Here is a 27,094-nt window from a genome sequence, read left to right on the forward strand (position 1 = left end):
TTTTTTTTTTTAAACAAAACTTTATTGGTAATAGTTTTCAAATATGTTTACAACAGCACACTGTTCAAGAGGAAGTCTCGTCCTTCGCAGCACACAGGTTGAATCGCCCCCGCACCCACCCGGGGCCCCACCCCAGGCCTGAGAACTCCTCCTGGGATGGAGAGAAGTTATGAGAGGGGGAAATATGGGGATGAATAGGGTGGCTCCCCAGCGGCTCCCCACTTTTCTATTACGAGAGAAAAAAGCACAAATGAGACAGTGGGGGAGAGGTGATGGACAGCTGACAGCTAAGCTGGAGGAGGGGCGCCCAGGATGGGGGAGGCGGAAGCTGGTGGGTGAGTAAAACAGGCAGCCCCTCCCCAGCAGCTCTAGCCTTGAACCCCGGGCCATGGCGTTGGGGGACTTGGCCTCTTCTGTTCCCTTTTGCAGGGATGCCCTCCCCATTCAGCTGAGGGAAGACTGGACATTAAAATCTAGCGGAGAATAAAATTAAGGAGTTGGGGGAAACGCTGTTGGGAGGAAAGACTTGGGCTTGGGGCTCCCCCTCTGTCTTTTTGGGGGATGACTCCTCTTTGGCAGGGAGAGGGGCAGCTACTTTGTCTGGCTCTCAAAGCCCAAGTGTGAAGACAGGTCTGTTGGGGAAGAAGAGAGCGGAGGCTTCCTAAAGGGGCCTAGACCCTCGCAGGATTGGCAGAGAGGATTCCCCGGGGAGGGGCCCAGGGGAGATTAGCAGCGGGGAGGTTCAAACCCCAGCGCCTCCCTTTCCAAAGTCAGTCTGCTTCTCTTTAAAATGGATTTGGGGAATGGGGGGACATGGGAGGGGTGGGAGTAGAGGAAGGAGGGAGGCACTGGTGGAACTTAAATAAGATTTTAAATTGTTGTTTTTTAAAAAAAATTCTAGCAAGCAGCCCACTGAACATGTCACTAAAAATCTCTCCTTCCCAGTCAGGATTACTCCGAAAGGAAGGTTGGCGCTTCGTTCATTTGCCCTTAGCAAGTGGGGCCTGTGGTTGGGTGGGATGGGGGTGTGGGTGGGGGATGGAGTTAAGTGTGAGCCCCTCTTTCCACACCCTGTCCCTGGATACACCAGCAAGACCTGGTCTGACTGGAGTTGAGAAACTCGTTTAAAACAGGCAGAAGTAGGCTGGGTGGGGCTGAGGGGCTGGGGGGCTGTGGGGAAGGAGGAAGGGAAATGTGGGGGAGGGGGCAGGAGGGCAAAGGGGATGAGGGGGAGCAGCTGATATTTCTGTCCCTCTGATTATCTGGGCTTCCTGCTCCCCCTAACCCTGGAGGGTGGGGTGGGGGTGAAATTAGATGCAAGGAACTCTGGGGCCCTCTGGCTGTTCAATCCAAACCCCCCCCCCCCCCCCCCAAAAAAAAAAAAAAAAAAGAAAAGAAAATCCATGGGGGCACAGGCACACCCCTAAAACTCAGAAAACTCCTTGCCACACTTCTCATTGATGGAGACCCGGATTTCTTCTTCCTCATAGTCGTCAAAGTTACTCGTATCCCCAGGGCCTTTAAACTTTGGTATGAAGGGAGCTTCCACCTGGAGAGGGATCAAGAATCACCCAGACCTCAGCATTCAACATAATCATTATTACAACAATAAATGCGAATGGCCTAACATTCAAGAGATATTTACTTTGACTCAGGCCTGTGCTTACCATTAGGTTATGGATTCCTCTTAACAGCCTGAAACTCTTAATGTAGCCAACTCATCAAAGGGGAAATTATTTCCCAGAGAGGCATCTGCTGCACAAGGTCATGGAATGGCCAAATGACCCCAGAATCCCATTTCTAGACCCCACTGCTCTAAGCTCTCTACTCTAGGTTGCTCCTGAACCTGTGTTCTCTTCTCTTTCTCTCTATTGGCTGTCCTCCCTGACTCGCGGCTTGCTCCCAAACCCTCAGCAGCTTAAGGAGGGGAGACCCACCTTCCTCTGGTAGATGGCGATCCAGTCAGTCGTGGCAAACCACTTGTGGTTCTTGATATCATTGACCCCATTCTTGAGGTTCCCAAAGCGCTTGGTAAGATCTACCTGCAGGAGGTTCCGCAGCAGGTCCTTCAAGTCAGAGCTGAAGTGGGAAGGGAACCGCACCTGGAGGAAGGGGTACAAGGACAGGGTGGGAAGCTGGTCTGGAACTTGGGGAGCCCATGAGGCTTCTTTCTCCATCCAACAGTCCTACTGGGTGGGGGCCTCCAAAGCTGAGTGCCTGCTGACATCCTGTAAAACAGCTCCTTGAGCCTACACTACAGTTTCCAATTTAGGAAGTGATACTGTGGCCTGAGAATCTGCATTTCTTTAAAAACTTTAAAAATTCAAGAGCTAGTTATTTTAAGTTTTTGTAGAGACAGGGTCTCACTATATTGCCCAGGCTGGTCTAGAACTCTTAGGCTCAACCGATCCTCCTGCATTGGCCTCCCAAAGTACTGGGATTATAGGCGTGAGCCACCGCACCCAGCAAGAATCTGCATTTAAAAAAAAAAAAAAAAAAAAAGTATCACTCTTTAGCCCAGGCTGGAGTGCAGTGGTGCGATCTGGACTCACTGCAATCTCCGCCTCCTGGGTTCAAGGAATTCTCCTGTCTCAGCCTCCTAAGTAGCTGGGATCACAGGCTAACGCCACGACACCTGGCTAATTTTTGTATTTTTAGTAGAGACAGGGTTTCACCATATTGGTCAGGCTGGTCTTGAACTCCTGACCTCAGGTGATCCACCTGCGTCGGCCTCCCAAGGTGTTGGGATTACAGCTGTGAGCTACCGTTCCTGGCCCAATAATCTGCATTTCTAACAAATTCCCCAGCAACGGTGATGCTGGAAAGGGGTCCCCTTTAAGAACCATTGCTCTAAGGCAAGTGCTATGATGATTTCCATTTCAGAGAAGGGGAAACTGAGGCTTGGAAGGGTTAAACAGCTCTTCCAAGGTCACATTGAGGCATGGGATGGGGCAATTCCACCTCAGGTCTACTGGACTCTAGAACTTGTGTTCTCAGCTGCTGCTGCTGCCGCTGCTGCTGAAGGCATCTCTGCTGGGGTTCAGAGACTTCTGAAATATTCATGCTTATGACAAACTTTTTCTCTCCTCTCTTTCTGCATAGCTAAGGCTCTTCCATTCTTTAAAGCCCAGCTCAACTCTTCTTGAAAGTTTTCCCCATACGCCCTGAGCCCACAGCCTTGTATGCAAGTCATCACTGGAGTTATAGTTGCAAGAAACGACTTCTTGTTCCTGCTGTGCCTCTTACACGCTGTGTGACCTTGGCCATGGCCCTTAACCTCTCTGGGCCTGTGCATGCCTCTCAGATGTGGGGCAGATATCCCAGGGCTGCACGAGGGAGATAATACCACTGAGGGTGTGGGGGAACTAGAAAATGCTACAAAGAAGGGAGTCATGTGCATCTTCTCCTATGGGATCTTCTGTGTTTTTTTTTTTTCTTTTTTTTTTTTTCCACTCTGGGCCATTTTCTTTTCTTTCTTTCTTTCTTTTTTTTTTTTTTTCTGAGATGGAGTCTTGCTCTGTTGCCCAGGCTAGAGTGCAGTGGCGCAATCTCAGCTCACTGCAACCTCTGCCTCCTGAGTAGCTGGGATTACAGGCATACGCCACCACACCCGGCTAATTTTTGTATTTTTAGTAGAGACAGGGTTTCAGCATGTTGGTCAGGCTTGTCTTAAACTCCTGACCTCGTGATCCGCCCGCCTCGGCCTCCCAAAGTGCTGGGATTACAGGCGTGAGCCACCGTGCCCGGCCTACTCTGGGCCATTTTAGTGGCAGTTTCTATTCCACCCATGGCAGATGCCTCATCTTTCCTTTTTTTTGAGATGGAGTCTTGCTCTGTCGCCCAGGCTGGAGTGCAATGGCGTGATCTCGGCTCACTGCAACCTCCGTCTCCTGGGTTGAAGCAATTCTTTGGCCTCAGCCTCCCAAGTAGCTGGGATTACAGGTGCCTGCTACCATGCCCAGCTAATTTTTGTATTTTTAGTAGAGATGGAGTTTCACTATGTTGGCCAGGCTGGTCTTGAACTCCGGACCTCGTGATCCACCTGCCTCAGCCTCCCGAAGTGCTGGGATTACAGGCATGAGCCATCGTGCCAGGCCTTCATCTTTCCCTTTTAGTGATGCTATGTGTCCAGCCGGGCACCCCACTTGCCTGAATTTTTTTAAAAGACTGTGTCTGGCTCTGTGACCCAGGCTAGTTTGCAGTGGCACAGTCACAGCTCACTGCAGCCTTGAACTTCTGGGCTCAAGCGATCCTCCTGCCTCAGCTTCCTGATGAGCTGGGAATACAGGGGTGCACCATCACGCCCAGCTAATTTTTAGCTTTTTTTTTTTTTTTTTAAGAGATGGGGTCTGGCTATGTTACCCAGGCTGGTCTGGAACTGCTGGCCTCAAGCCTCCACTTCCCAAGGTGCTGGGATTACAGGCGTGAGCCATTGCACCCAAATGCAAAGTTTCAAAGCCAATCAGTGGCAGAGCTGGGACTGGGGTCCCGACTGGGGCCCAGGCTGAGCCTGAGGACGCTCCCACCACAGTGTCGTGACTCTGGGCCGACCAAAAGCTCCTGTGTAGGAGATGCTGGACCAAGTCGGGGGATGGTCCGGTCTTCCCAGCAAGGTGGTTGAGCTGAGGGCACAGGTGGGGTCCCCAACCTCTCTCCTGCTCTTAGTGCCTACAATGATTACCTACTCACCAAAGTGTGATCTTGGCCAAGACACATCCCTTTTCCCAGCCTGTTTCCTCACCTCTCCTGCAGAGGGTGCCACCATCTCAGGGTGTGACTGATGGTGGGATTCTAGGGCCTGGTGGATAGCGGGCACTTTGCGCCTGTCATAGATGTGAGCTGAGATGGTTTCAGCACCCCTCATCCGAACCCTCAGAGTTAGGCAAGTCTGGGTTTGGGAGAGGAAGCATGGGCTGTAAATGCTAAGTGAGAGCACTCCTTGGTGAGGCTGCGGACAGCACCTGGGAACAGGAACCAAATACACTGGTTTTTCTGCCTTGGAATTTGCGAAAACTCACACTAACTGGGACAAGGAGTGACGAAGAGGGTTGCCTAGCAGGGCGGTTTGTGTTCTGCGGCCAAGAAGTTCCTGTGAGGCTTGGGGTTTTGGAAGCTCTTGGGATTCTGGAACCGCGGGGTTGGGGCTGGACAGTGAGGGGGCCTCAAGGTGTTGGCCTCAGTGTGGCCGGTGCGTCCAGCTTCACCACCTGGCCTGACTTAAGGAACTTCTAAATTATTCTGACAACAAGCAGGGCTCCCCAGGGAGTAGGATGAGTGAGCAGGGGAGGGTCTGTTTCTTCCAGGGCTGTGTCCCCGCAGCCGGACCTCACCTTCCCAGAGACGATCTTCTCATAGATCTGGATGGGCTGGTCTGCGAAGAAGGGCGGGTAGCCAGCGGCCATTTCATAGATAAGAACCCCCAGGGCCCACCAGTCCACAGCCTTGTTGTAGCCCTGGAGCAAGATGGGGGGCACAGGGTGAGGAGGGGGCGAGCAGGAGAGCAGAGCCGGCCTCAGGGGAAGGGGAGGGCTGGGGAGGCGCCTACTTTGCTCAGGATAATCTCAGGGGCCAGATACTCAGGGGTGCCGCACAAGGTCCAAGTGCGGCCCTTCACGCGCTTGGCGAAACCGAAGTCTGTCACCTGTGGGCACAAGAACAGGCAGTTGGCAGGAAGGGAGGGTCCAGGCCACGGCTTCCCCAGGGCTGCCCCTCACCCGGCCTGGTGGGCACCTGAATGTATCCCTGCTGGTCAATGAGCAGATTCTCCGGCTTCAGGTCCCTGTAGATGAGATCCAGCGAGTGCAGATACTCGAAGGTCAGGACAATCTGGGCCGCGTAGAAACGGGCATGGGGCTCGCTGATGGGGACAGATGGAGAGGTGAATGTCAGTGGCCATGCCCCAAAATGGTCCAGCAGGTGGCCCTGCAGAGCCTTCCCCAGAGGAAGACACCTCCAGTCCAGCTGTCAGAAATGCGAGGCACCTGAATCTTAGATAGCCCGACATGGGAAATAGCCTGTAGGTCCACCCACAGGAGAATGGAATCACAGACTGAGCTATAGTCATATAATGGAATTCCACTCACCACCACCACTGCCAACAGGACAGCCCATGCATCCACTCAACAACGTGGCTGCATTTCAAACTGATTATGTTAAAGCAAAAGAAGACACAAAAGAACATGAATGATTCCATTTATATCATGTCCACGCCCAGACAAAACAAAGGCACGGTGTTTGAAGTCAGAAAGGACAACTGCCTTTGGCGGGGAGGTGACGTGTCAAGAGAGGGATTTGGCCCGGCGCGGTGTCTCATCCCTGTAATCCCAGCATTTTGGAGGGTCGAGGTGGGAGGATCACTTGAGCCCAGGAGTTCGAGACCAGCCTGGGTAACATAGGCAAGATCTCACCTCTGTGTGTATGCAGAGATGTTTGTGTGTGTGTGTGTATATATATATATTTTTTTTCAGTATTTTTTTTGAGATGGAGTCTTGCTCTGTTGCCCAGGCTGGAGTGCAGTAGCATAATCTTGGCTCACTGCAACCTTCGCCTCCTGGAAACAAGTGATTCTCTTGCCTCAGCCTCCTGAGTAGCTGGGATTACAGGCATGCACCACCACACCTGGCTAATTTTTATATTTTTAGTAGAGACAGGGTTTCACCATGTTGGTCAGGCTGGTCTCGAACTGCTGACCTTGTGATCCGCCCGCCTCGGCCTCCCAAAGTGCTGGGATTACAGGCGTGAGCCACTGCACCCGGCCTCCACCTCTGTATATTATTGAAAAAAAAAAAAAAAAAGAAGAAGAAAGGGATTCAAGGGAATTTTCTGGGGTGATAGAAAAGTTCCATATACTGTTTTAGGTGGAGGTTAGGTAACTGTATACAACTGTCAAAATTTGTGGCATGGAACATTGAAGAACTGTGCATTTTATTGTATGTAAAGTGAATCTATAGTTTTCTATCTAAAATACAACTACAAGGCCAGCATGGTGGCTCATGCCTGTAATCCCAGCACTTTAGAAGCCGAGGGGGACAGATCACCTAAGATCAGAAGATTGAGACCAGCCTGGCCAACATGGTGAAACCCCATCTCTACTAAAAATACAAAAATTAGCCAGGCAAGGGGGCGTGCGCCTGTAATCCCAGCTACTTGGGAGGCTGAGACAGAAGAATCACTTGAATCCAGGAGATGAAGGTTGCACGGAGCCGAGATCACGCCACTGCACTCCAGTCTGGGTGACAAGACTGAAACTCCGTCTCAAAAAATAAAATAAAAGTACATATGTAAACTTATAAGTTAATAAGACAAATTTTTAAGCTAAAAATTTTTTTTTGTTTGAACAGGGTCTCTGTTACCCATTCTGAAGTGCAGCAGCGTGATCATGGCTCATGCAGACTTTTTTTTTTTTTTCCTTTTTATTTTTTTGAGATGGAGTCTTGCTCTGTCATCCAGGCTGGAGTGCACTGGCACGATCTTGGCTCACTGCAACCTCTTCCTCCCAGGTTCACTCCATTCTCCTGCCTCAGCCTCCCGAGTAGCTGGGAATACAGGTGCCCACCACCACGCCCTGCTAATTATTTTTTTTTGTATTTTTAGTAGAGATGGGGTTTCACCGTGTTAGCCAAGATGGTCTGGATCTCCTGACCTCGTGATCCGCCTGCCTCAGCCTTCCAAAGTGCTGGGATTGCAGGTGTGAGCCACCGCGCCTGGCCGGCTCATGCAGTCTTGACCTCCCAGGCTCAGGTGATCTTCCCACCTCAGCCTCCCCAGTAGCTGGGACTACAGGCATGTGCCACCACACCTAATTTTTTTTTTTTTTTTTTGAGATGGAGTTTCATTCTTGTTGCCAAGGCTGGAGTGCAATGGTGCCATCTGGGCTCACTGCAACCTCTACCTCCCGGGTTCAAGCGATTCTCCTGCCTCAGCCTCCTGAGTAGCTGGGATTATAGGCGCCCACCACCACGTCCAGGTAATTTTTGTATTTTTAATAAAGACGGGGTTTCACCATGTTGGTCAGTCTGGTCTCGAACTCTTGACCTCAGGTGATCCACCCGCCTCGGCCTCCCAAAGTGCTGGGATTACAGGCATGAGCCACTGCGCCCAACCTATTTTTTTTTTTTTTTTACTTTTTGTAGAGATGGGTCTTGCTATGTTAGGCTGGTCTCAAATTCCTGGGCTCTAGCAATCTGCCCACCTTGGCCTCCCAAAGTGGGATTATAGGCATGAGCCACAGTACCCAGCCTGTATCTTTTTTTTTTTTTTTTTTTTTTGACGGAGTCTCGCTCTGTCGCCCAGGCTGGAGTGCAGTGGCGCGATCACTGCAAGCTCCACCTCCCGGGTTCACACCATTCTCCTACCTCAGCCTCCCAAGGAGCTGGGACTAGAGGTGCCTGCAACCACACCCGGCTAATTTTTTTGTATTTTTTTAGTAGAGACAGGGTTTCACCATGTTAGCCAGGATGGTCTCGATATCCTGACCTCCTGATCCACCGGCCTCAGCCTCCCAAAGTGCTGGGATTACAGGTGTGAGCCACCGCGCCCGAACAATTTTTTTTTTTTAAGAGACAAAACCTCACTATGTAGCCTAGGCTGGTCTCAAATTCTTGAGCTCAAATGATCTTTTCGCTTCAGCCTCAGGAGTAGTGGGATTACAGATGCATGCCACCTTTTGGGGCTAAAAAAATGCACAAAATCAACAACTTCAATTTTTTTTTTTTTTTTTTTTTGAGACGGCGTGTCACTGTCTCACCCAGGCTGGAGTGCAGTGGTGTGATCTTAGCTCACTGCAATGTCTGTCTCCTGGGTTCAAGTGATTCTCCTGCCTCAGCTTCCCGAGTAGCTGGGATTACAGGTGCCCGCCACCACGCCCAGCTAAGTTTTGTATTTTTCGTGGAGATGGGATTTTGCCATGTTGGCCAGGCCGGTCTCGAACTCCTGATCTCAGGTGATCTGCCCACCTCGGCCTCCCAAAGTGCCAGTGAGAACCACCGCGCCTGGGACCAACTAAAGTTTGGACACCTAACTTGCCATGTTTGCTCTGTTTTGTTTTGTGGTGGTTGAAACATCACACATTCCTCAGCATAGGGGAAACAGAAACCCATAGGATCCTGGGAGACCACCTGCATGTTCAAGCATGCTGGACTCCTCTGCATTCCCCGGGGGGCTTGGTCGTGCACTGCCACCTGTGGACACCCGACAGCCTGATGTGATGGGGGGTGGCCTGCTTACCTGAACCTTCCAATCCGCCGTAGGTGTGAGAACATCTCCCCACCGGGCACGTATTCCATGACCATGTATAAGTTTGAGTTGTCCTGTGGGAAGCAGTGGCTGGTCAAGGGCCCACTCCCTGAGACTTGGACCCTATCTGAAGGCCTTGGGGGCCTCCTGGCTGGTGTTCCAACATTAAATGACAACAGCGATCCTGGCTCTCCGTAGGAATCATGTTCTAGGGACCAGAGGCTTTGCTGGCTGAACCCACATGTTGCATTTCATTCTGCCCAGGAAGCAGGGGCGACCCTTATCCTGCTGTTAATGGGTGAAAGTGAGGGCTGGCTCATAGGGATGTCAGGAGCTGGTTAGCCTGCCCTGGCCGGAGGGTGAACTCTGTAGTACCTTGCTCTGGGAGCCTGAGTAAGGCTTTGAGGTCACAGTTTTGTCATCTGTAAAATGGGATCATGATGGGCTGCAAAATTAGTGGGACCCAGAATAAAAAAGGTGGCCCCTGGTTAAAAAGTTATTACGGAGGGCCGGGTGTGGTGGCTCATGCCTGTATAATCCCAGTACTCTGGGAGGCCGAGGTGGGTGGATCATTTGAGCCTAGGAGTTTGAGATCAGCCTGGGCAACACCGTGAGACCCTGTCTCTATAAAAATACAAAAATTAGCTGGGCATCATGGCATGCACCTGTAGTCCCAGCTACTCAGGAGGCTGAGGTGGGAGGATTGCTTGAGCCTGGGAGGCAAAGGTTGTAGTGAGCTGTAATTGCACCACTGTACTCCAGCCTGGGCAACAGAGTGAGACCTTGTCTAAAATAAATAAATAAATAAATAAATAAATAAATAAATAAATAAAAATAAATAAATGGCTGGGCAGGGTGTCTCACATCTGCAATTCCAGCACTTTGGGAGGTCGAGGCAGGCGGATCACCTGAGGTCGGGAGTTCTAGACCAGTCTGACCAACATGGAGAAACTCCATTTCTACTAAATACAAAATTAGCCAGGTGTGTGGCGCATGCCTGTCATCCCAGCTACTTGGGAGGCTGAGGCAGGAGAATGGCTTGAACCTGGGAGTCGGAAGTTGTGGTGAGCCAAGATCGCATCATTGCACTCCAGTCTGGGCAACAGGAGCCAAACTCCATGTCAAAAAAAAAAAAAAAAAAAAAAAAGGCTGGGCTGGGCACAGTGGCTCATGCTTGTAATCCCAGCACTTTGGGAGGCCAAGGCAGGCAGATCACTTGAGGTCAGGAGTTCAAGACCAGCCTGGGCAACATGGCAAAATCCCGTCTCTACTAAAAATACAAAAATAAGCTGGGCATGGTGGTGGGCACCTGTAATGCCAGCTACTCAGGAGGCTGAGGCAGGAGAATTGCTTGAACCCGGGAGGCCGAGGTTGTAGTGAGCCAAGATCGCGCCACTGCATTCCAGCCTGGGCCACAGAGTAAGACTCTGTCTCAACAACAACAAAAAATTATTACAGATCTCAAGACAGCAGCAGCAGCAGCAAAGCATTAAACCAGGTGTAGGGTCCCTTGGAGCATAGACCCTTGTGCTTCTCTGGGTCGAACGCCCATGAAGCTGGCCCTGAGTGGCCTTTCCTGTTTCTCATGACTACAGCTTTGGATGGCACCCACAACGGCTCCCAAAGGATGCTCAAGACATGCCTGCAACTGTCATGACAACGCCACCAGGTTGGAACTGGTATGATCCCCATTTTACAGATGAGAAAACTGAGGCTCGGGGAGCTAAGTCTCTTGCCTGGGGCCACACATCAAGAAGTACTGAGCTGGGAACTGAGCCCCGGCTGCCTGGGACAGCGTTTGTGCTCCCGGGTCACGCTCTTGCCATAAACCAGGTGCTGCTTTTGAGGGATGTTATTGAGGTTGGGTGACTCGCCAAGGGTATTGAGCTACAAATTGGCCGGCCCAGGAACTGAACTTGGGTCTACCAGAGTCCCAGCCTGACTCCTGTCCCCTTGTCTCCCTCCTCCAGGGATCTTGTTCTTCCACAAAAGAGGGCAGCCACTGATTGTCCTCAGCTCCGACCCCAGCCCTGGGGTCCAGAAGGCTGGGACCCAGTGCAGTGACCTTGCCCCTTGGCCACTGGGACCCCACCTTGAAGGAGAACTCGAGTTTGACGAGGAACGGAAAGTTGACGGCTTGCAGGATGCGCTTTTCATTCAGGGTATGTTCGATCTGTTTCAGCTTCACCACCTGGGAAGGGTGGGAGGGGAGGGCAGAGAGGAGGGGGAGGTGAGAGGGGACTCCTTTCCCCTGATGCCTGGAACTAGGGATGCCAGAGCCAGGCCGGTTCCTTCAGCCAGAATCATTTGTGTGCCTGTGGCCTGTCGGGCCCTTGGCTGATGCTGAGGACACAGCGTCAGGGAGGCTAGGGGCTGCTTGTCCTTGCACGGCACAAAGTCCAGGGCAAAGAATACATGGGTTACCCCCAGAGAGGTCAGAGCCGTGGTGGAGGGCATCTTGGGGTTGTGGAGAAGCAGTCCCCAAGAAGCCCATGTAAAGTACCTGGCATGGTCTGAGGAAGGGGGAATCAGAGAGGGCTTCCTGGAGGAAGGGGCAGCTGAACTGAAATTGAAAAGACAGGCAGGAGAAGGCCAAGGGGTGGGGGGTTTAGGAACTGCCTTACCCTTGTCTAGAACACTCCACACAGCAACCTGAATCTCAGGCTAACTGCTCCTCAGCCATCAGCTGTCCCCAATAGCAGATGCCATGAGCAGGCACCTGGCACCTAGTCTCTCACTGAATCAGGACAGGAGCCCTAGAGGCCCATGCTGGGAGTATGCCAGTTTGGAAGACCAGACACAGAGAGGGGAGGTGACTTGCCCAAGGTCACACAGCTGGCTGATGTCAGGCTGGTGTGTCACATGTAGTCAGCCTGGTCCCTTGGTCAGCTGTCAACTGCTTTGCTCACACAGCTGTGTCCTCACAGTCTATACCTGCCCTGCCCAGTTCAGTCCCCATTAGCCACAGGGGGATGCTGGGCCCCTAAAATGTGACTAGTTGACTGGGGAGCCAAATTCAAACATTTTAAGTATCTAAAATATAAATGTAAAAACTGACACCAGCTGGGCATGGTGGCTCACGCCTGTAATCCCAGCACTTTGGGAGGCCCAGGCAGGTGAATCGCCAGAGCCCAGGAGTTTGAGACTAGCCTGGGCAATGTAGCGAGACCCTATCTCTACAAACAACAACAACAACAACAACGACAACAACAACAACAAAAAGCAATTAGCTGGGCATGGCACGACTATGGTCCCAGCAGCTTCAGAGGCTGAGGTGGGAGGATCATTTGAGCCCAACTGCACTTCAGCGTGGGCAAGAGAGCAAGACCCTGTCTCAAAAACAAAACAACCAGCCTGGCCAAAATGGTGAAACTCTGTCTCTACTACAAATATTAAAAAATCAGCTGGGCGTGGTGGTGGGTGCCTGTAATTCCAGCTACTCAGAAAGCTAAGGCATCACTTGAACCCGGGAGGCGGAGGTTGTCGTGAGCCAAGATCACACCATTGTACTCCAGCCTGGGCAACAAGAGTGAAACTCCATCTCAAAAACAAAACAAAACAAAACAAAAATTAAACACTTGATGTGACTTTCAGGCATAGTTGGAACAACTTGGGCATGTGAATCTGCTTTTTCTTTCTTCTTTTTTTTTTTTGAGATGGAGTCTTGCTCTGTCGCCCAGGCTGGAGTGCAGTAGCGCGATCTCGGCTCACTGCAAACTCCGCCACCTGGGTTCACGCCATTCTCCTGCCTTAGCCTCCCGAGTAGCTGGGACTACAGGCACCCGCCACCACACCCGGCTACCTTTTTTGTATTTTTAGTAGAGATGGGGTTTCACTGTGTTAGCCAGGATGGTCTCGATCTCCTGACCTCGTGATCTGCCTGCCTCGGCCTCCCAAAGTGCTGGGATTACAGGTGTGAACCACCGCGCCAGGCCTGAATTAGCTTTTTCAACTTCCCTCCTTTTTCTCCTCTTTCCAGGAAAAATTTACCCTCAGAGTTGAGACCTGTTGTAAGCATCCAATGGACACTGGATTTTAAAGACACTTCAGTACAGAAAAAAAGGAAATATTTCCGAAGTCATGAAGGACTGGGAAAAAAACAAAAGGAATGTAAAATGTTTCATTAATGATATTTTCACATTGATAATATATGGAAATGGTAATACTGTAGATATACTGGCTTAATTAAAACATATCATTAGGCTGGGCACGGTGGCTCACATCTGTAATCCCAGCACTTTGGGAGGCTGAGGCGGGCAGACCACCTGAGGTCAGGAGTTTGAGACCAACCTGACCAACATGGTGAAACCCCATCTCTACTAAAAATACAAAAATTAGCCAGGCGTGGTGGTGGCGTCTGCAATCTCAGCTACTTGGGAAGCTGAGGCAGGAGAATCACTTGAACCTGGGAGGTGGAGATTGCAGTGAGCTGAGATCACGCCACTGGGCGACAAGAGTGAGACTCTGTCTAAAAAAAAAAAAAAAAAAAGCCCCAAACATGTCATTAAAATGAATTTCATGAATGTCATCTGCTTCTTTCACTTTCTTTTTTAATTACAATTTTTTTTTTAAATTTTTATTTATTTATTTTTTTGAGACGGAGTCTCGCTCTGTCGCCCAGGCTGGAGTGCAGTGGCCGGATCTCAGCTCACTGCAAGCTCCGCCTCCTGGGTTCACGCCATTCTCCTGCCTCAGCTTCCCGAGTAGCTGGGACTACAGGCGCCCGCCACCTTATCTGGCTAGTTTTTTTTTTTTGTATTTTTTAGTAGAGATGGGGTTTCACCGTGTTAGCCAGGATGGTCTCGATCTCCTGACCTCGTGATCCACCCGTCTCGGCCTCCCAAAGTGCTGGGATTACAGGCTTGAGCCACCGCGCCCGGCCACAATTTTTTTTTTTTAAGAGATGGGGTCTGGCTGTGTTGTCCAGGCTGGAGTTGAACTCCTAGGTCCAAGTGATCCTCCTGCCTCAGCCTCTCTGGTAGCTAGGACTACAGGCATGCACCACCATGCTTGGCTCTTTTTACTGTTTATGATGGAGCAAAGAGAAAATTTAAAATCGATTCTGTGGCTTGGGTTACATTTCTGTTGGTTACATTGCTGCTTTATAGCAATGCCCGGTATAAAGTTGGATCACAAAAATATTTACGGGAAGAAAGTCCACGTAAACACCACTTTCCCCAAGAATGCTCCTGGCCTCCTCCCTTTGGACTGGTGTCTGACCTTGTGTCACAGTGCCCAGCTTTGAATCCATGGCCAGCCTGGAGAGGGAGCTTTGGGAAGGCAGCACAGGGCCCTTCTGACCCTTGGAGCTGGCACATTATGGGGGCTCGGGGAATAGTGGGTGAGCCTGGCGTGGAAGCTCATGTCCGTAATCCCTGTGCTTTGGGAGCCTGAAGTAGGAGATCACTTGAGGCCAGGAGTTCAAGACCAGCCTGGGCAACACAGCAAGAGACCCCCTGCCTTTAAAAAAAAAAAAAAAAAATTAGCCAGGCATGGTAGTGTGTGCTTGTAGTCCCAGCTACTCGGGAGGAGCTCAGGAGTTTGAGGCTACAGTGAGCTATGATCACGTCACTGCACTCCTGCTTGGGCAACAGAGCAGGATCCTGTCTCCCCCCAAAAAAGCAAGTGGCCAGGCGCGGTGGCTCACACCTATAATCCCAGCACTTTGGGAGGCTGAGGCAGGTGTATCACCTGAGGTCAGGAATTCAAGACCATCCTGGCCAACATGGTGAAAACTCATCTCTACTAAAATTACAAAAATTAGCTGGGTGTGGTGGCGGGTGCCTGTAATCCCAGCTACTCGGGATGCTGAGGCAGGAGAATCGCTTGAACCAGGGAGGTGGGGGTTGCAGTGAGCCGAGGTCGCGCCACTATACTCCAGCCTGAGCAACAAAGCAAGACTCTGACTCGAAAAAACAAAGCAAGTGAGTGAACGGGTGGATAGGGCACTCCAAGGAGTGGGCACAGTCCAGGCAAAGGCGAGGACGGGCCACCTCACCTTCTGTTTGTCAAGGATCTTCATGGCATAGTGGTTCCCGGTCTCCTTGTGTTTCACCAGCATCACCCGCCCGAAGGAGCCCGTGCCGAGGGTCTTGATTCGTTCAAACTGATCCAAGTGGGCTGTGTTCTGTGGGCAGAGGGGTCGGCAGGCTCAGGGTGCATCCTCCCCGCGGCCTGGTGGGCTAAGGTCTGAGGCATCCCCTCTGCCACCGGCAGAGGGGGCCCCGGGGAACACGTAGGGTCAGCGGGGTTGAGGACGGGGGCGGAAAATCAAGATGGCAGAGGGCGCATTCCTTAAGGCGGGTGGCAGGGGCCAGATCCGGCCCTGGCCTGGGGCCTGGGAGCTGCTGGCAGCTGTGCTATGGGCAGGGGCGGGTTGTTGGAAGGGGTGGTGGGATGGGGGTGCCTGGCATTGGGCAGTCAGGTGTCTCCACACAGGAGCCCCCATGGGCACCTAGGGAGTGAATGGGGAGGGTCTGAAGCCTTCTACGGGGTTTCTGAAATTCTAGCTGTGTTGCTGGGACGCAGCCGGGGGCTGGGGGTCACCAGCTCACCCCTCCCCGGACTCTGTACCCGGTGGCCTTACCTGAGCGGGACTTTCCCATTTTTTAAGAAAATCTTCTTTGGCTTTGGCTAAGAATTCTTTCACTGAAAGGGAGAGAGGGGAGAGTTAGACAGAGACTTCCATTTCACCAGGGCGAGTTCAGGTGATTTCTGGGGAGATACTTGGTAGAAATTGGGGTGCAGTTCCCTCAACCTAGAGCCTGACCTTTTTATGGTGCCTCTGGGGGCCCTGGCCGGGCGGTGGGCTGGGCCTCCCTTGCTACAGAGAGGTGGGATCCAGCTGCTACTCCATCCAAAGTGGGGTACAGAGAGTCTCCGGGGTCACTCCCAGGGGAACGGAGGGAGGCACCCAGGCAGGCCAGCCCACCCCCACTCGCCCCAGTTCTGACCGACATTCCACGGCCAGGGCCGACGCCAGCCGAGGTATTTATAGCCTTGGGATTTGGCTGTTCCTCTGGCCCCTTCTCTGGGGAGGCCGGGCCTGGGATGGAGGCCTCGGGGGCTCGGGTAGCAGGCGCCCTTGGGGGGCTCAGCTGTCACCTTGGCCCCCAGCTGGCCCTGTTCCTCTCGTGTCAATCGCAAGGGCATTGCTCCAGAGCTGGTTCAAGGGAAGTCTCACCCGATGCCCACTCCTCGGCCCCATGGCATCCCAAGGCAAACATCACCGCCTGGCTCATGTTGAAACTTCCCCGGCAGACCCTGTGCCGGCTGCTGTCTACACTGTCTCATCTGACTCGCTCGGCAACCTGCCTTGTATCCATTGTGTCCGTTTAACAACCCAGAAAGCAGGCTTGAAAACAGTCATTCTTATCTCTGCTGAGACGCAGCCCAGCAAAGTGGCTAAGGGCCAGGACTTGGGGACAAGATCCAGTTCAGAGCCCAGCCTGGTCTCCGATGAACTCTGTGACTTTGGGCAACTGATCTCACCTCTCAAGGCCTCAGTTTTCCTCATCTGTAAAGTGGGGTGGTTTTTTTTGGTTTTTTTTTTTGAGACGGAGTCTCGCTCTGTCGCCCAGGCTGGAGTGCAGTGGTGCGATCTGGGCTCACTGCAAGCTCCGCCTCCTGGGTTCCGGCCATTCTCCTGCCTCAGCCTCCCAAGTAGCTGAGACTACAGGTGCCCGCCACCTCAACTGGCTAGTTTATTTTTTTGTATTTTTTTAAGTAGACACGGGGTTTCACCGTGTTAGCCAGGATGGTCTCAATCTCCTGACCTCGTGATCCGCCCGTCTCGGCCTCCCAAAGTGCTGGGATTACAGGCTTGAGCCACCGCGCCCGGCCTGTGGGGTGGTTTTAAGGAATGAATGAGTTCATCTTGGCAAAGGGAGTTGAACAGTGGCCCATGTGATGTTAGTGCCAGATAAATGTCAGCTACTATTATTTTTTATTTATTTTTAAAATTATTATTATTATTATTATTATTGAGATGGAGTCCCACTCTATTGCCAGGCTGGAGTGCGGTGGCACGATCTCAGATCACTGCAACCTCCACCTCCCAGGTTCAGATGATTCTCCTGCCTCAGCCTCCTGAGTAGCTGGGATTACAGGCACCTGCTACCACGCCCAGCTAATTTTGGTATTTTTAGTAAGAGACGGGTTTCACCATGTTGGCCAGGCTGGTCTTGAACTCCTGACCTCAGGTGACCTGCCTGCCTTGGCCTCCCAAAGTGCTGGGATTACAGGCGTAAGTCACTGCACCCAGCCTATTATTTTTTAAATTGAGGTATAAAATATGGGGAGAAGGCCGAGGTGGGCGGATCACGAGGTCAGGAGATCGAGACCATCCTGGCTAACACGATGAAATCCCATCTCTACTGAAAATATTAGCCAGGTGTGGTGGCGGGTGCCTGTAGTCCCAGCTACTCGGGAGGCTGAGGCAGGAGAATGGCGTGAACCCGGGAGGCGGAGCTTGCAGTGAACCGAGATCGCACCACTGCACTCCAGCCTGGGAGACAGAGCTAGACTCTGTCTCAAGGAAAAAAAAAAAAAAAAAAAAAATATGGGGAGAGAGGCTGGGTGCAGTGGCTGACGTCTGTAATTCCAGCACTCTGGGAGGCTGAGGTGGGTGGATCACGAGGTTAGGAGTTCGAGACCAGCCTGGCCAACATGGCGAAACCCCATCTCTACTAAAAATAAAAAAATTAGGCTGGGCACGGTGGCTCACGCCTGTAATCCCAGGACTTTGGGACGCCGAGGCGGGTGGATCACTTGAGGTGAGGAGTTCAAGACCAGCCTGGCCAACATGGTGAAACCCTGTTTCTACTAAAAGTACAAAAAAAGTAGCCAAGCATGGTGGCTGGAGAATCGCTTGGACCCGGGAGGCAGAGGTTGCCGTGAGCTGAGATCATGCCATTGCACTGCAGCCTAGGCAAGACTAGAGCGAGACTCTGTCTCCAAAACAAAACAAAACAAAACAAAACAATTAGCCGGGCATGGTGGTGTGTGCCTATAATCCTAGCTACTTGGGAGGCTGAGGCAGGAGAATTGCTTGAACCTGGGAGGCAGAGGTTACAGTGAGCCGAGATCATACCACTGCACTCCAGCCTGGGCGACAGAGCAAGACTCTAAGAAAAAAAAAAAGAAAAGAAAAAATAAAATAAAATATGGGGAGAGACTGGCCATGGTGGCTCACGTCTATAATCCCAGCACTTTGGGAGGCTGAGGTGGGCAGATCACTTGAGGTCAGGAGTTTGAAACCAGCCTGGCCAACATGGTGAAACCCTGTCTTTACTAAAAATACAAAACTTAGCTGGGCACGGTGGTGCATGCCTGTAATCCCAGCTATTTGGGAGGCTAGGGCAGGAAAATCTCTTGAACCTGGGAGGCAGAGGTTACAGTGAGCCGAGATCGCACCAGTGCACTCCAGCCTAGGCGACAGAGTGAGACTCTGACTCAAAAAACAAACAAACAAACAAACAAACAGGGAGAGCTGGGAATGGTGGCTCACACCTGTAATCTCAGTGCTTTGGAAGGCCGAGGTTGGAGGATCGCTTGAGGCCTGGAATTAGAGACCAACCTGGGCAACATAGCAAGACCTCATCTCTACAAAAAATAAAACAATTAAAAAATTAGCTGAGCGTAGTAGTGGTCCATGCCCGCAGTTCCAGCTACGCAGGAGGCCGAGGCAGGAGGATCTCTCAAAACCCAGGAGATTGAGGTTGCAGTGAGCTGTGATCGCACCACTACACTCCAGCCTGAGCAAGAGTGAGACTCTGTCTCAAAAAAAAATAATACTCTGGGAGGCCGAGTTGGGGGAATTGCTTGAATGCAGGAGTTCAAGACCAGCCTGGACAACATCAAAACCCTCTACAGAAAATAAAAACATTAGCCAGGTGTGGTGTTGTGCACCTGTAGTCCCAGCTACTCAGGAGGCGGAGGTGGGAGGATTGTTCAAGCCCGGGAGGTAGAGGCTGCAGTGAGCCGTGATTGAACCATTGCACTCCAGGCTGGGTGACAGAGTGAGGCCCTGTCTCAAAACAAGAAAAGTAATCATAAAAAAACCTCAAAAACAAATATAGGGGCATTGAGGGTTCAAATTTTTTTTTTTTTTTTTTGAGATGGAGTCTCGCTCTGTCTCCCAGGCTGGAGTGCAGTGGCGCGATCTCTGCTCACTGCAAGCTCCGTCGCTTCCCGGGTTCACGCCATTCTCCTGCCTCAGCCTCCCGAGAAGCTGGGACTACAGGCGCCCGCCACCATGCCCGACTAATTTTTTTTGTATTTTTAGTAGAGACGGGGTTTCACCGTGTTCACCAGGATGGTCGCGATCTCCTGACCTCGTGATCTGCCCACCTTGGCCTCCCAAAGTGCTGGGATTACAGGCGTGAGCCACCGCGCCCGGTCGAGCGCTCAAATCTTAAATGCACAGCTTGACAGATTCTTGCATTACGGACTTGTCCTTTAACCACCACCTAGGGCTACAAGGGACCAGCCCCTCGATGAGGGTTTTCTATGCTTCGTTCTCACCCTCTGGGGTGGGAGCTGCTGTTATTCCCACTGTACAGATGAGAAGACTGATCAGGTCTGAGGTCACTGACCCGCCCCCCACTTCCCATGAGATTAACTACTTCACTGCCGACTCAGCCATTGGTTTCAGCGCTGAGTCCAGGGCACCAGGGTGGCCAATGTGGACAGAGCTGCCTTCAACCCCCTGATGTTCCTGGGTTTGCTACCACCCTGAGGGGCCCTGTACACTTGCCCTTTGGCATTGCTGGTTGTCTGCCTGCCAGGAATTCCACATGGCCTTGGGGGGAGCCACCCCCCCTACCTGTCCCCAAAGCTCTCCCTCAGCATTCAGAGAGAAGAGCCCTCATGGGGCTAGAAAGTGGTAGATGGTGGCTGGGTGCGGTGGCTCACGCCTGTAATCCCAGCACTTTGGGAGGCCGAGACCGGCAGATCACCTGAGGTCGGGAGTTTGAGACCAGCTCGACCAACATGGAGAAATCCTGTCTCTACTAAAAATACAAAATTAGCTGGGTGTGGTGGCACATGCCTGTAATCCCAGCTGCTCGGGAGGCTGAGGCAGGAGAATTGCTTGAACTTGGGAGGCAGAGGTTGCGGTGAGCCGGGATCGCGCCATTGCACTCCAGCCTGGACAACAAGAGCGAAACTCTGTCTCAAAAAAAAGAAAAAAAAAAAAAAAAGAAAGTGCTAGATGGGGGATAGAGAGAGACCGTGGCCAAGAAGGCCCCACAAAGAATGACCCTGCCAAGAGGGGACAGGCAATGAGTGGCCAGGAGTCCTATATGGGTGCCTGGCTGGGCCACCAACTAGCGCAGGGGCCTGAGCCTGGGGGCTGCACCAAATCCAACGCTTTCACTAGCAAAACCTTTGTTTGTGTGTTTTGTTTTGTTTTGAGATGGGGTCTTGCTATGCTGCCCAGGCTGGTCTCTAACTTCTGGCCTCAATGGATTCCTCTACCTTAGCCTCCCAAAGTGCTGGGATTACAGGCGTGAGCCACTGTGCCTGGCTTCACTGCTAGAACCTTTGTGACCAAAAACATCTTCTTTGGAAACCTCCAAATAATCCACACAGAACTCAGCAGTGGATGGGGAGGGTGGAGGGTGCCCTCTTGGGATTCTACCTTCACCCACACAAGAAGGCAGAGAGGTACCGGGCTTTAAGGGAATCCGAAAGGTCTGGTCGGTTTTCCCTTTGCTCTTAGCAAAAGGGAAAGAATTGTTGAATCCTGCACCTCCCTGACTCGCTGAGCTCCCAGCCTCTGGCTGTCCGCTGGTGCCCCATGGAGCAGTTCCACAGGGTGCCCTGCTGTTAGCATGGCCCTTCTCTGGCCTCTCAAAGGACCAGAGAGCCCAGGCTCTGGTGCCACTAGCCTTGTGAGCTTGTCAGATTTGGGGATGGGGCATGGGGGAGGCCAGTGCCAGGAGGAGCAGGCAGAGAGAGGGATGATGGGGGAGGGGCAGGTAACCTCAATCAAGAGGCCCCACACTCACCTCTGCTTCCTGTCTCTTCCAGCAGAGGGTGGAATAAAGGGTGGGTGGGATGGGGTGATCTGGGGGCCTTCTGTCCCCTGGCCAGGGAGGCTCAGGGTGCTGGCTGTCGCTCAGGCCCCCAGAAGGTGTGGTGCAGGTAGCCCAGGAAACGTACAGCCAGGTGGGCCCAGAGGAACAGCTGCAGCCACAGCTGGAAGGTGGTCTCCGAGTCCCCACCCTGGCTGCTGCCTGATCCCAGATCCATCCCCGGCCCCCCTGGGCTCTCCCTGGAATCTTCCTTTTGCTGAGAAACCAGGAAAACGCAGAGCCTCTAAGTCAGCTTCCTTGGGAAGGCCTCAGGGGACCAGGGAGGAGGAGCTGGTTGCCACAGAAGCTTTTAAAGGTACCTGCTCCAAGCTGGCCAAGGTTTGCAGAGGGCTTCCTTGGCAGGAGGCGATGGGAAGATTCTCCCGAGGGTGTCCCTCTGGCTGGCCTGTGTGCCCCAGGGCGGGGCCATAAAGCTAACTTCCCTTTCCAGGGACTTCACTGCTCCCGGGACGCCAGGCCCTGCCTTCCTCAGTGGGCACTGGACTATGCAGAGGACAGTGCCCGGTGTGCCCACAGCAGTGCCCACTGGGCAGAGGGGAAAGAGTTAAGGTTCAGGATCAGGCAACAGCCAGAGACTCCCTGGGGGCTAAAGAGGCCCCAGAGCTCTCTTAATTCGCTGAAAGAACAGCTGGAGAGAAAGGCTTGGGGCAGGGGGTGACAAGAGCCACCCTGCCTCCTCCCCTGAACTCCCTTTCAGTGTGGAACCCCCAAATCCTGCTATCCTGAGAGAGAAAATGGGTACATCTGGCTCTTTGCTTTGCTCCTATGCGTGGGTGGAGAGGGGAACGGCATCCCGGGATGTCCTTGGCCTCTGTCAAACCTTGCCCTGTGCTTGGCTCTACTCTGGGCCATGAAAGTCCAAACCGGAAACGAGCGGCTAAACCCAAGGGTGGGGGAGGGGGAGGCAGCCTTGACCATCTTCCTCCTTCTTCCCAGATCCCAAAAGAAGCGGAGAGTCAGTGGCAGCCTCTTTGAGAGTGCCCAGCACCCAGGACCCCTGCTAGCTAGCAACAGGAAGTGGCAGAGGATGGTAACCCAGCCAGCTGCTGGCCTATACAGCCTGCCGCCCTGCCCACATCTCCCACACGGGGGGTGCCAGCTCCCACTGTGGTCCAGATTCCATTTGGGCTCATAGAGAAAACTCCTTGACACCCCTGGAAAAGCCGGGGCCACAGCAGAAGGCAGAAATCTAGAAACTCGCCCTGGGAATGGGGAATTGCAACAGCAGAATATCAATTTGGGCAAGGGGCTCGAGGGTCTCCCTCGGAAGGAGCCCAGCCTCAGAACCCCCTTCCTCCAGACAACAATCTCAGACCCTCTGCCCTTTTGAAATCTGGCTGTCCTGGGAATTCTGGGGCAGGAATGCCCAGCCTGGGCTGGGCCCCCTACTCGAGGCTGGCTGATTCCTCCAGTGGAGCCTGGATTCCCTCCTCTGGGCTTACCATGCCACAACTCTGAGCTGGACCCCAACACTGGGATGGCTCATCCCACAGTCTGAGCTGAACCCCAACACTGGGATGCACCTCTCCACCACCCTTGTCTGAGCTGGCCCCCCTGCTGGGTGGACCATCCTCCCTTGTCTGAACTGGGCCACCGATCCCCTCTGTTCTTCCCCAGTCCGCACAGCCTGGGGCTATACAGGAGGCGTTTCCAGGGCCAGCCAGGGGTTCACATCCTCCTCCTCTTCGCCTGTGCCCCAGACCCCTCTGCAGCCCCTCCCTGACTTGAGGGGCAGCGTGTGCCTGGGAAGTTGCTATAGTAACAGGGCTCAGCCTCACCATCGCTGGAGTTGGAAGCCATCACTCAGTCCTGTTCTCAGGGCACCGGGACTACGGTGGCTGGGAAGGCTCATGAGACCTACCGTGTCTGCCGAGCTGTCCATCCCCAGAACCCTCCCTGCAGGGGGAGCTAGGGAGACGTGGGGTGGGATCAGGAAGAGAAACCCAACCCAGAGGCCACTAGGGTGCAGAGGAGGGACAGATAGGACCCTCCAAGTTTCTGTAGACGTGGTTGCGCTAAGGGGAGCGCTGCCTTGACAAGACCCTCTTGGGCACCCATACAACTGCCAAGGCACAGAAGGTGTTTGACCGTCTTAGGCATCCATAGGATGTTACATGGCACTAGTTCTTCCCATCTAGGGTCTTCTTGGGGGGTGCTTTTCTCTCTTTGCCGGGATCTGCTTGTGTCCCGGGGATGGGGGGGGCTCCCTTTTACCAGCTCTGCCTCTTCCCCTATGGGCCAGCTCCCAGGGGTATCTTCAGTCAGTGCCAGCCACGACCTGAGCCCCACTTGGCTGTCTGACCTGGGCGCCTGCCCTCTGGGGCCGCTGCTCCCTCTCCATTCTTCGAACCTGGCCAGCATCTGGGACTTAGTCTTTTTTCTCGGCCCTCTCAGCTCTCCCAATGGCTTTGCCATCTTTGGGTGTAGATTCTCCCCATTCCACTCCAGGGCTCATTCTGGATCCCTGGCCTCTTGGGAGGAGGCGGAGTCTGTCCTGCCCTGGCAGAGATGGTACCACAGGGGACTGCAGGATGCTTAACTGGTGCCTCCCAAGGCTTGGGCATTTTCCTGACCCCAGTCGGGCCGGCGTCTGGCAGATGAAATCCAGGTGCCCCCTGCAGGCTGGCCTGGCTACTGCCCCCGCCCCTGCCCCACCCTTGTAAGAAGGCAAATTTTGTCTAACTCTATCCTCTCAGAATCAGAGCGCCTCAAAGCAAAGATGGACTTCCTTCCTCATCTTATTTCCTTCTCTGGAAGCCTCTGGGAGGAAGTACAGCTTCGGGCGTTTCTCAAAGTGTGACATGGTCCCATTGGCAGAACATGACATGATTTTCGGGATGTTTCATTTATCTAGTTACACTGTATTTAATGTGTATCAGAGAAAATATAACTGGCATAGCAATCCCATGATTTCATTTATATTATTGTTTAGAATGAGCTCCAAGTTTACATCTGAACAGAAGTGAGTAAAATTTTTATTATTTTAAATTAAGAAAATATGATAGAGTAAAAATCTGGGAGGCTGCTGAAAAATGTCAGAGTCGGGAAATTCTGGGGTCCAAGAAGTTTGCTGGTAGGTGGATCTGGATGTGAATCCTGCCTCTGTGACATCATCTATGTCATGGCTGTCATTTCTGCCAGAGGGCTCCTTTGGAAAATTTGGATAACAGCCCGTTATGAAAGTCACTAGAGTAGATATATCTATCTGCCTGGCCATTTAGCCTGTGGCACAGCCTAGATGCCCAACAAATAGTAGCTCTATTTTACCGTGATCATTCATTCCTGGGTGTCTGACCTGTGCTCTGAGAGAATCAGTGGTTCCTTCCAGAGCCTCTGATCTTTTTCTTGGGATCCTTTTTCCTGTGCAGCTTTCCACCCGCCACCACATGTGTCTGATAGCCTTGAAGGTTTTCCAGGACTGTCATCTCCCCAACTTTCACCTGAGCCACCGTAATACATAGCTGCCTGCCTCCACCTTCCACCTCCCAGCTGGCCTCACCTGCTGGGGGCCTGACTCCTCCCCCTCTGCCAAGTCCCCTCCAAGCTCATGCCCAGACCTTTTTTGGACACTACCCACCTGCTCCTCTGTCATCAAGCACTCAGCTACAGGCACTTCCCTCCCCAGCCCCCGCCCATTGGTGACATGTCAGGCCTCTTCATGATTGCTCTGTAACTCTGAGTTCTGCTATCTGAATCCGTATAGGAATAAAGTTCCCTGGCTTTCATACCTTTCTGGGAGGGGGCAGTCAGGGAACTCAGATGCTGGGGTTTGAGACCAAAAACTGGCCTTCCTTTTCGACTAATAGTTCTGACTATTTCTGGGTAAGTGGACAGGGGATCCCAGCTGCCTTCCAGCTTTCAGACTGACGTGACAACAATTTAAGAGCTATAAGAATTGGGAATGGGGTTCAAGACCATTTCTGATGGTATTTCCAGATAGAGAATCTCTTTCTCTGGCTGGCTGGAAAAGGCCAACATAATTTGGGGGCAAGTGGGTGAAAAAGGTCTCTCTCTGGCTGAGCCCTGGGAATGATCAGAATCACTAGACATCAAAGCAAATCACTAGACATCACCCATTACTCTCTTTGACTGCCTCCCCCTCCCCAGTGCTCTTTCTGACCATCCCAATTAAAACCGAACGAACCTCGCTAAACGCAGACACTTTTCATCCCAAACCAGGAGCGGTGGAAGAAGCCCCAGGCACTGGGTGAATGACGGAGCCTCAGTTGTGAAACGACCATTTATTGAGGGGCCCTCCACGGAGCCTAGAGCTCACTGCAAGGCAGGAAATGCGAGGGGGCTCTGCCACCACCCCCCTACCCCAACGCAGGAAAGAGGACGCAATGAATCCCAACAAGACCAGCTCAAACTTGGCTTTGGAAGCACTGAAGCAGTTCTCTACGTTCATAAACAGTCTGCTACCCCAGCCAGGGACAGACGCTTGCTTGGAGGACGGAGCCCAAGCAGAGAAGCAGAATGACAGAGTGACAGGATGAGAGAGGCAGAGGAACCCAGAAAGATCCTGTCCCCCATGCCAAGTGACACAGAAGAAAAAAACAATGCTGGAGGTGGCTCTGGGAAATGCTCAGGGGGTAAGATGGGTTTGGAAGGGGGGGGCTGTGCTAAGGTGAAGAGGGGAAGGGCAGGAGAAAGATGGCGGGGGCTGGAGGGGGGAGGGGTGTGGTCACCAAGTGGCCAAGGTCCCTGCGCGGTAGAGGCAGACAGACCCCATCGCATTCCCAAACTGGCAGAAACATGGGTCGGGGTCAGGCAGAGGATCCCATAGGCGACAGAAGTGAGTGAGGAAGTGGGGGGATTAGAATCTGGGGAGAGGGGCCAGGAAAGGAGGGGGTAGGCTGGTGACAGGGCCCCATGTGGGGCCCCAGCGGTCATACGTGCCATGGTTGGCAGTGACAGCTGGGGGGGAGCACGGTCTTTGCAGTGTGGGGCGGCCCTAGGGGAAGGGGACCCCTACAGGGGGTACTCTGCGGGCCCGCGGGCCCCAGCCTTGGACAGGCGGGGGCAGGGGGCGCGGGGGGGTGGGCAGAGAGGAAGGGGGGGGCCCCGTAGGGGGAGGGGCCAGGCGATGATGGACAAGGCCAGGACTGGGCAGCGCAGGGCCGGGATCGGGGTCACGGCCGGGGCACTCACCGCTCTCCTGCTCGCTGCCCTTCTTGGCGGCGGCGGCGTTGCCCATCGCGGCGGCGGCGGCCGGGGCCGGTCCCGGAGCTGCGGCGCGGCGGGTGCTGGCGGCGGCCGGCGGCCCCGGAGCGCGCTGGGCGGCGGCGGCGGCGGCCCTCGGGCTGGCTGCGCTAGCTGCGGCGCCGCGACCCCCGCCCAGCCCCTGCTTCCCGCGTCTCTCCGCGCCCGCCCGCCCGGGAACCTCAGCCCAAGATCTCTGCTGCTGTCCGTGACGCCCCCGCAGCCCGCCGCTCATTGGCCTAGGCCGCCCTGACTGACGGCTCCGCGCCGCCGCCCATTGGCCCTCCCGCGACCTTCTCGCGCCGCTATAGGCTCTCAATCTCGTGACGTCACCGCGGACTCTCGGCCATTCACGCGCTCGTGAGGCCGCAGCTGGGCGGGCAGACGCGTCCGATTGGCCAAGGCGCTGGACTGGGCCCGGGGTCCGCCCCGCGAGGCCGCCGATTGGCGGAGGTGCCCTGTTCGACAAGCCCCCAGCAGAACGCTCAGTGTCAATCCGGGGGTGAGAGGGCGGGGCAGAGGCGCAGTCTGCTGGCCCGGGCCGGCGGGGCGGGGCGGCG

At 53.4% G+C, this 27,094-nt stretch overlaps 1 protein-coding gene across 2 annotated transcripts; it reads right to left on the reverse strand.

Moving 5' to 3' along the window:
* Positions 1 to 26,741, reverse strand: PRKACA (protein kinase cAMP-activated catalytic subunit alpha). Of its 2 annotated transcripts, none has more exons than XM_025367224.1 (10): positions 26,484 to 26,741; positions 15,821 to 15,882; positions 15,233 to 15,361; positions 11,327 to 11,425; positions 9,226 to 9,308; positions 5,731 to 5,857; positions 5,546 to 5,641; positions 5,331 to 5,453; positions 1,938 to 2,102; positions 1 to 1,549 (listed from the first exon to the last, which is right to left on the reverse strand). In XM_025367224.1, exons 1-10 carry the CDS (start codon positions 26,527 to 26,529, stop codon positions 1,424 to 1,426), a joined length of 1,056 nt encoding a protein of 351 aa, XP_025223009.1. In that variant the 5' UTR covers positions 26,530 to 26,741; the 3' UTR covers positions 1 to 1,423. The 2 variants fall into 2 exon arrangements, with proteins under 2 accessions (XP_025223009.1, XP_025223010.1); XM_025367225.1 differs by lacking the exon at positions 26,484 to 26,741 and adding an exon at positions 23,111 to 23,165.
* Positions 26,742 to 27,094: the final 353 nt, after the last annotated feature.

Source organism: Theropithecus gelada, chromosome 19 (assembly GCF_003255815.1).
Source record: "Theropithecus gelada isolate Dixy chromosome 19, Tgel_1.0, whole genome shotgun sequence".
NCBI classification, from domain to species: Eukaryota; Metazoa; Chordata; class Mammalia; order Primates; family Cercopithecidae; genus Theropithecus; species Theropithecus gelada.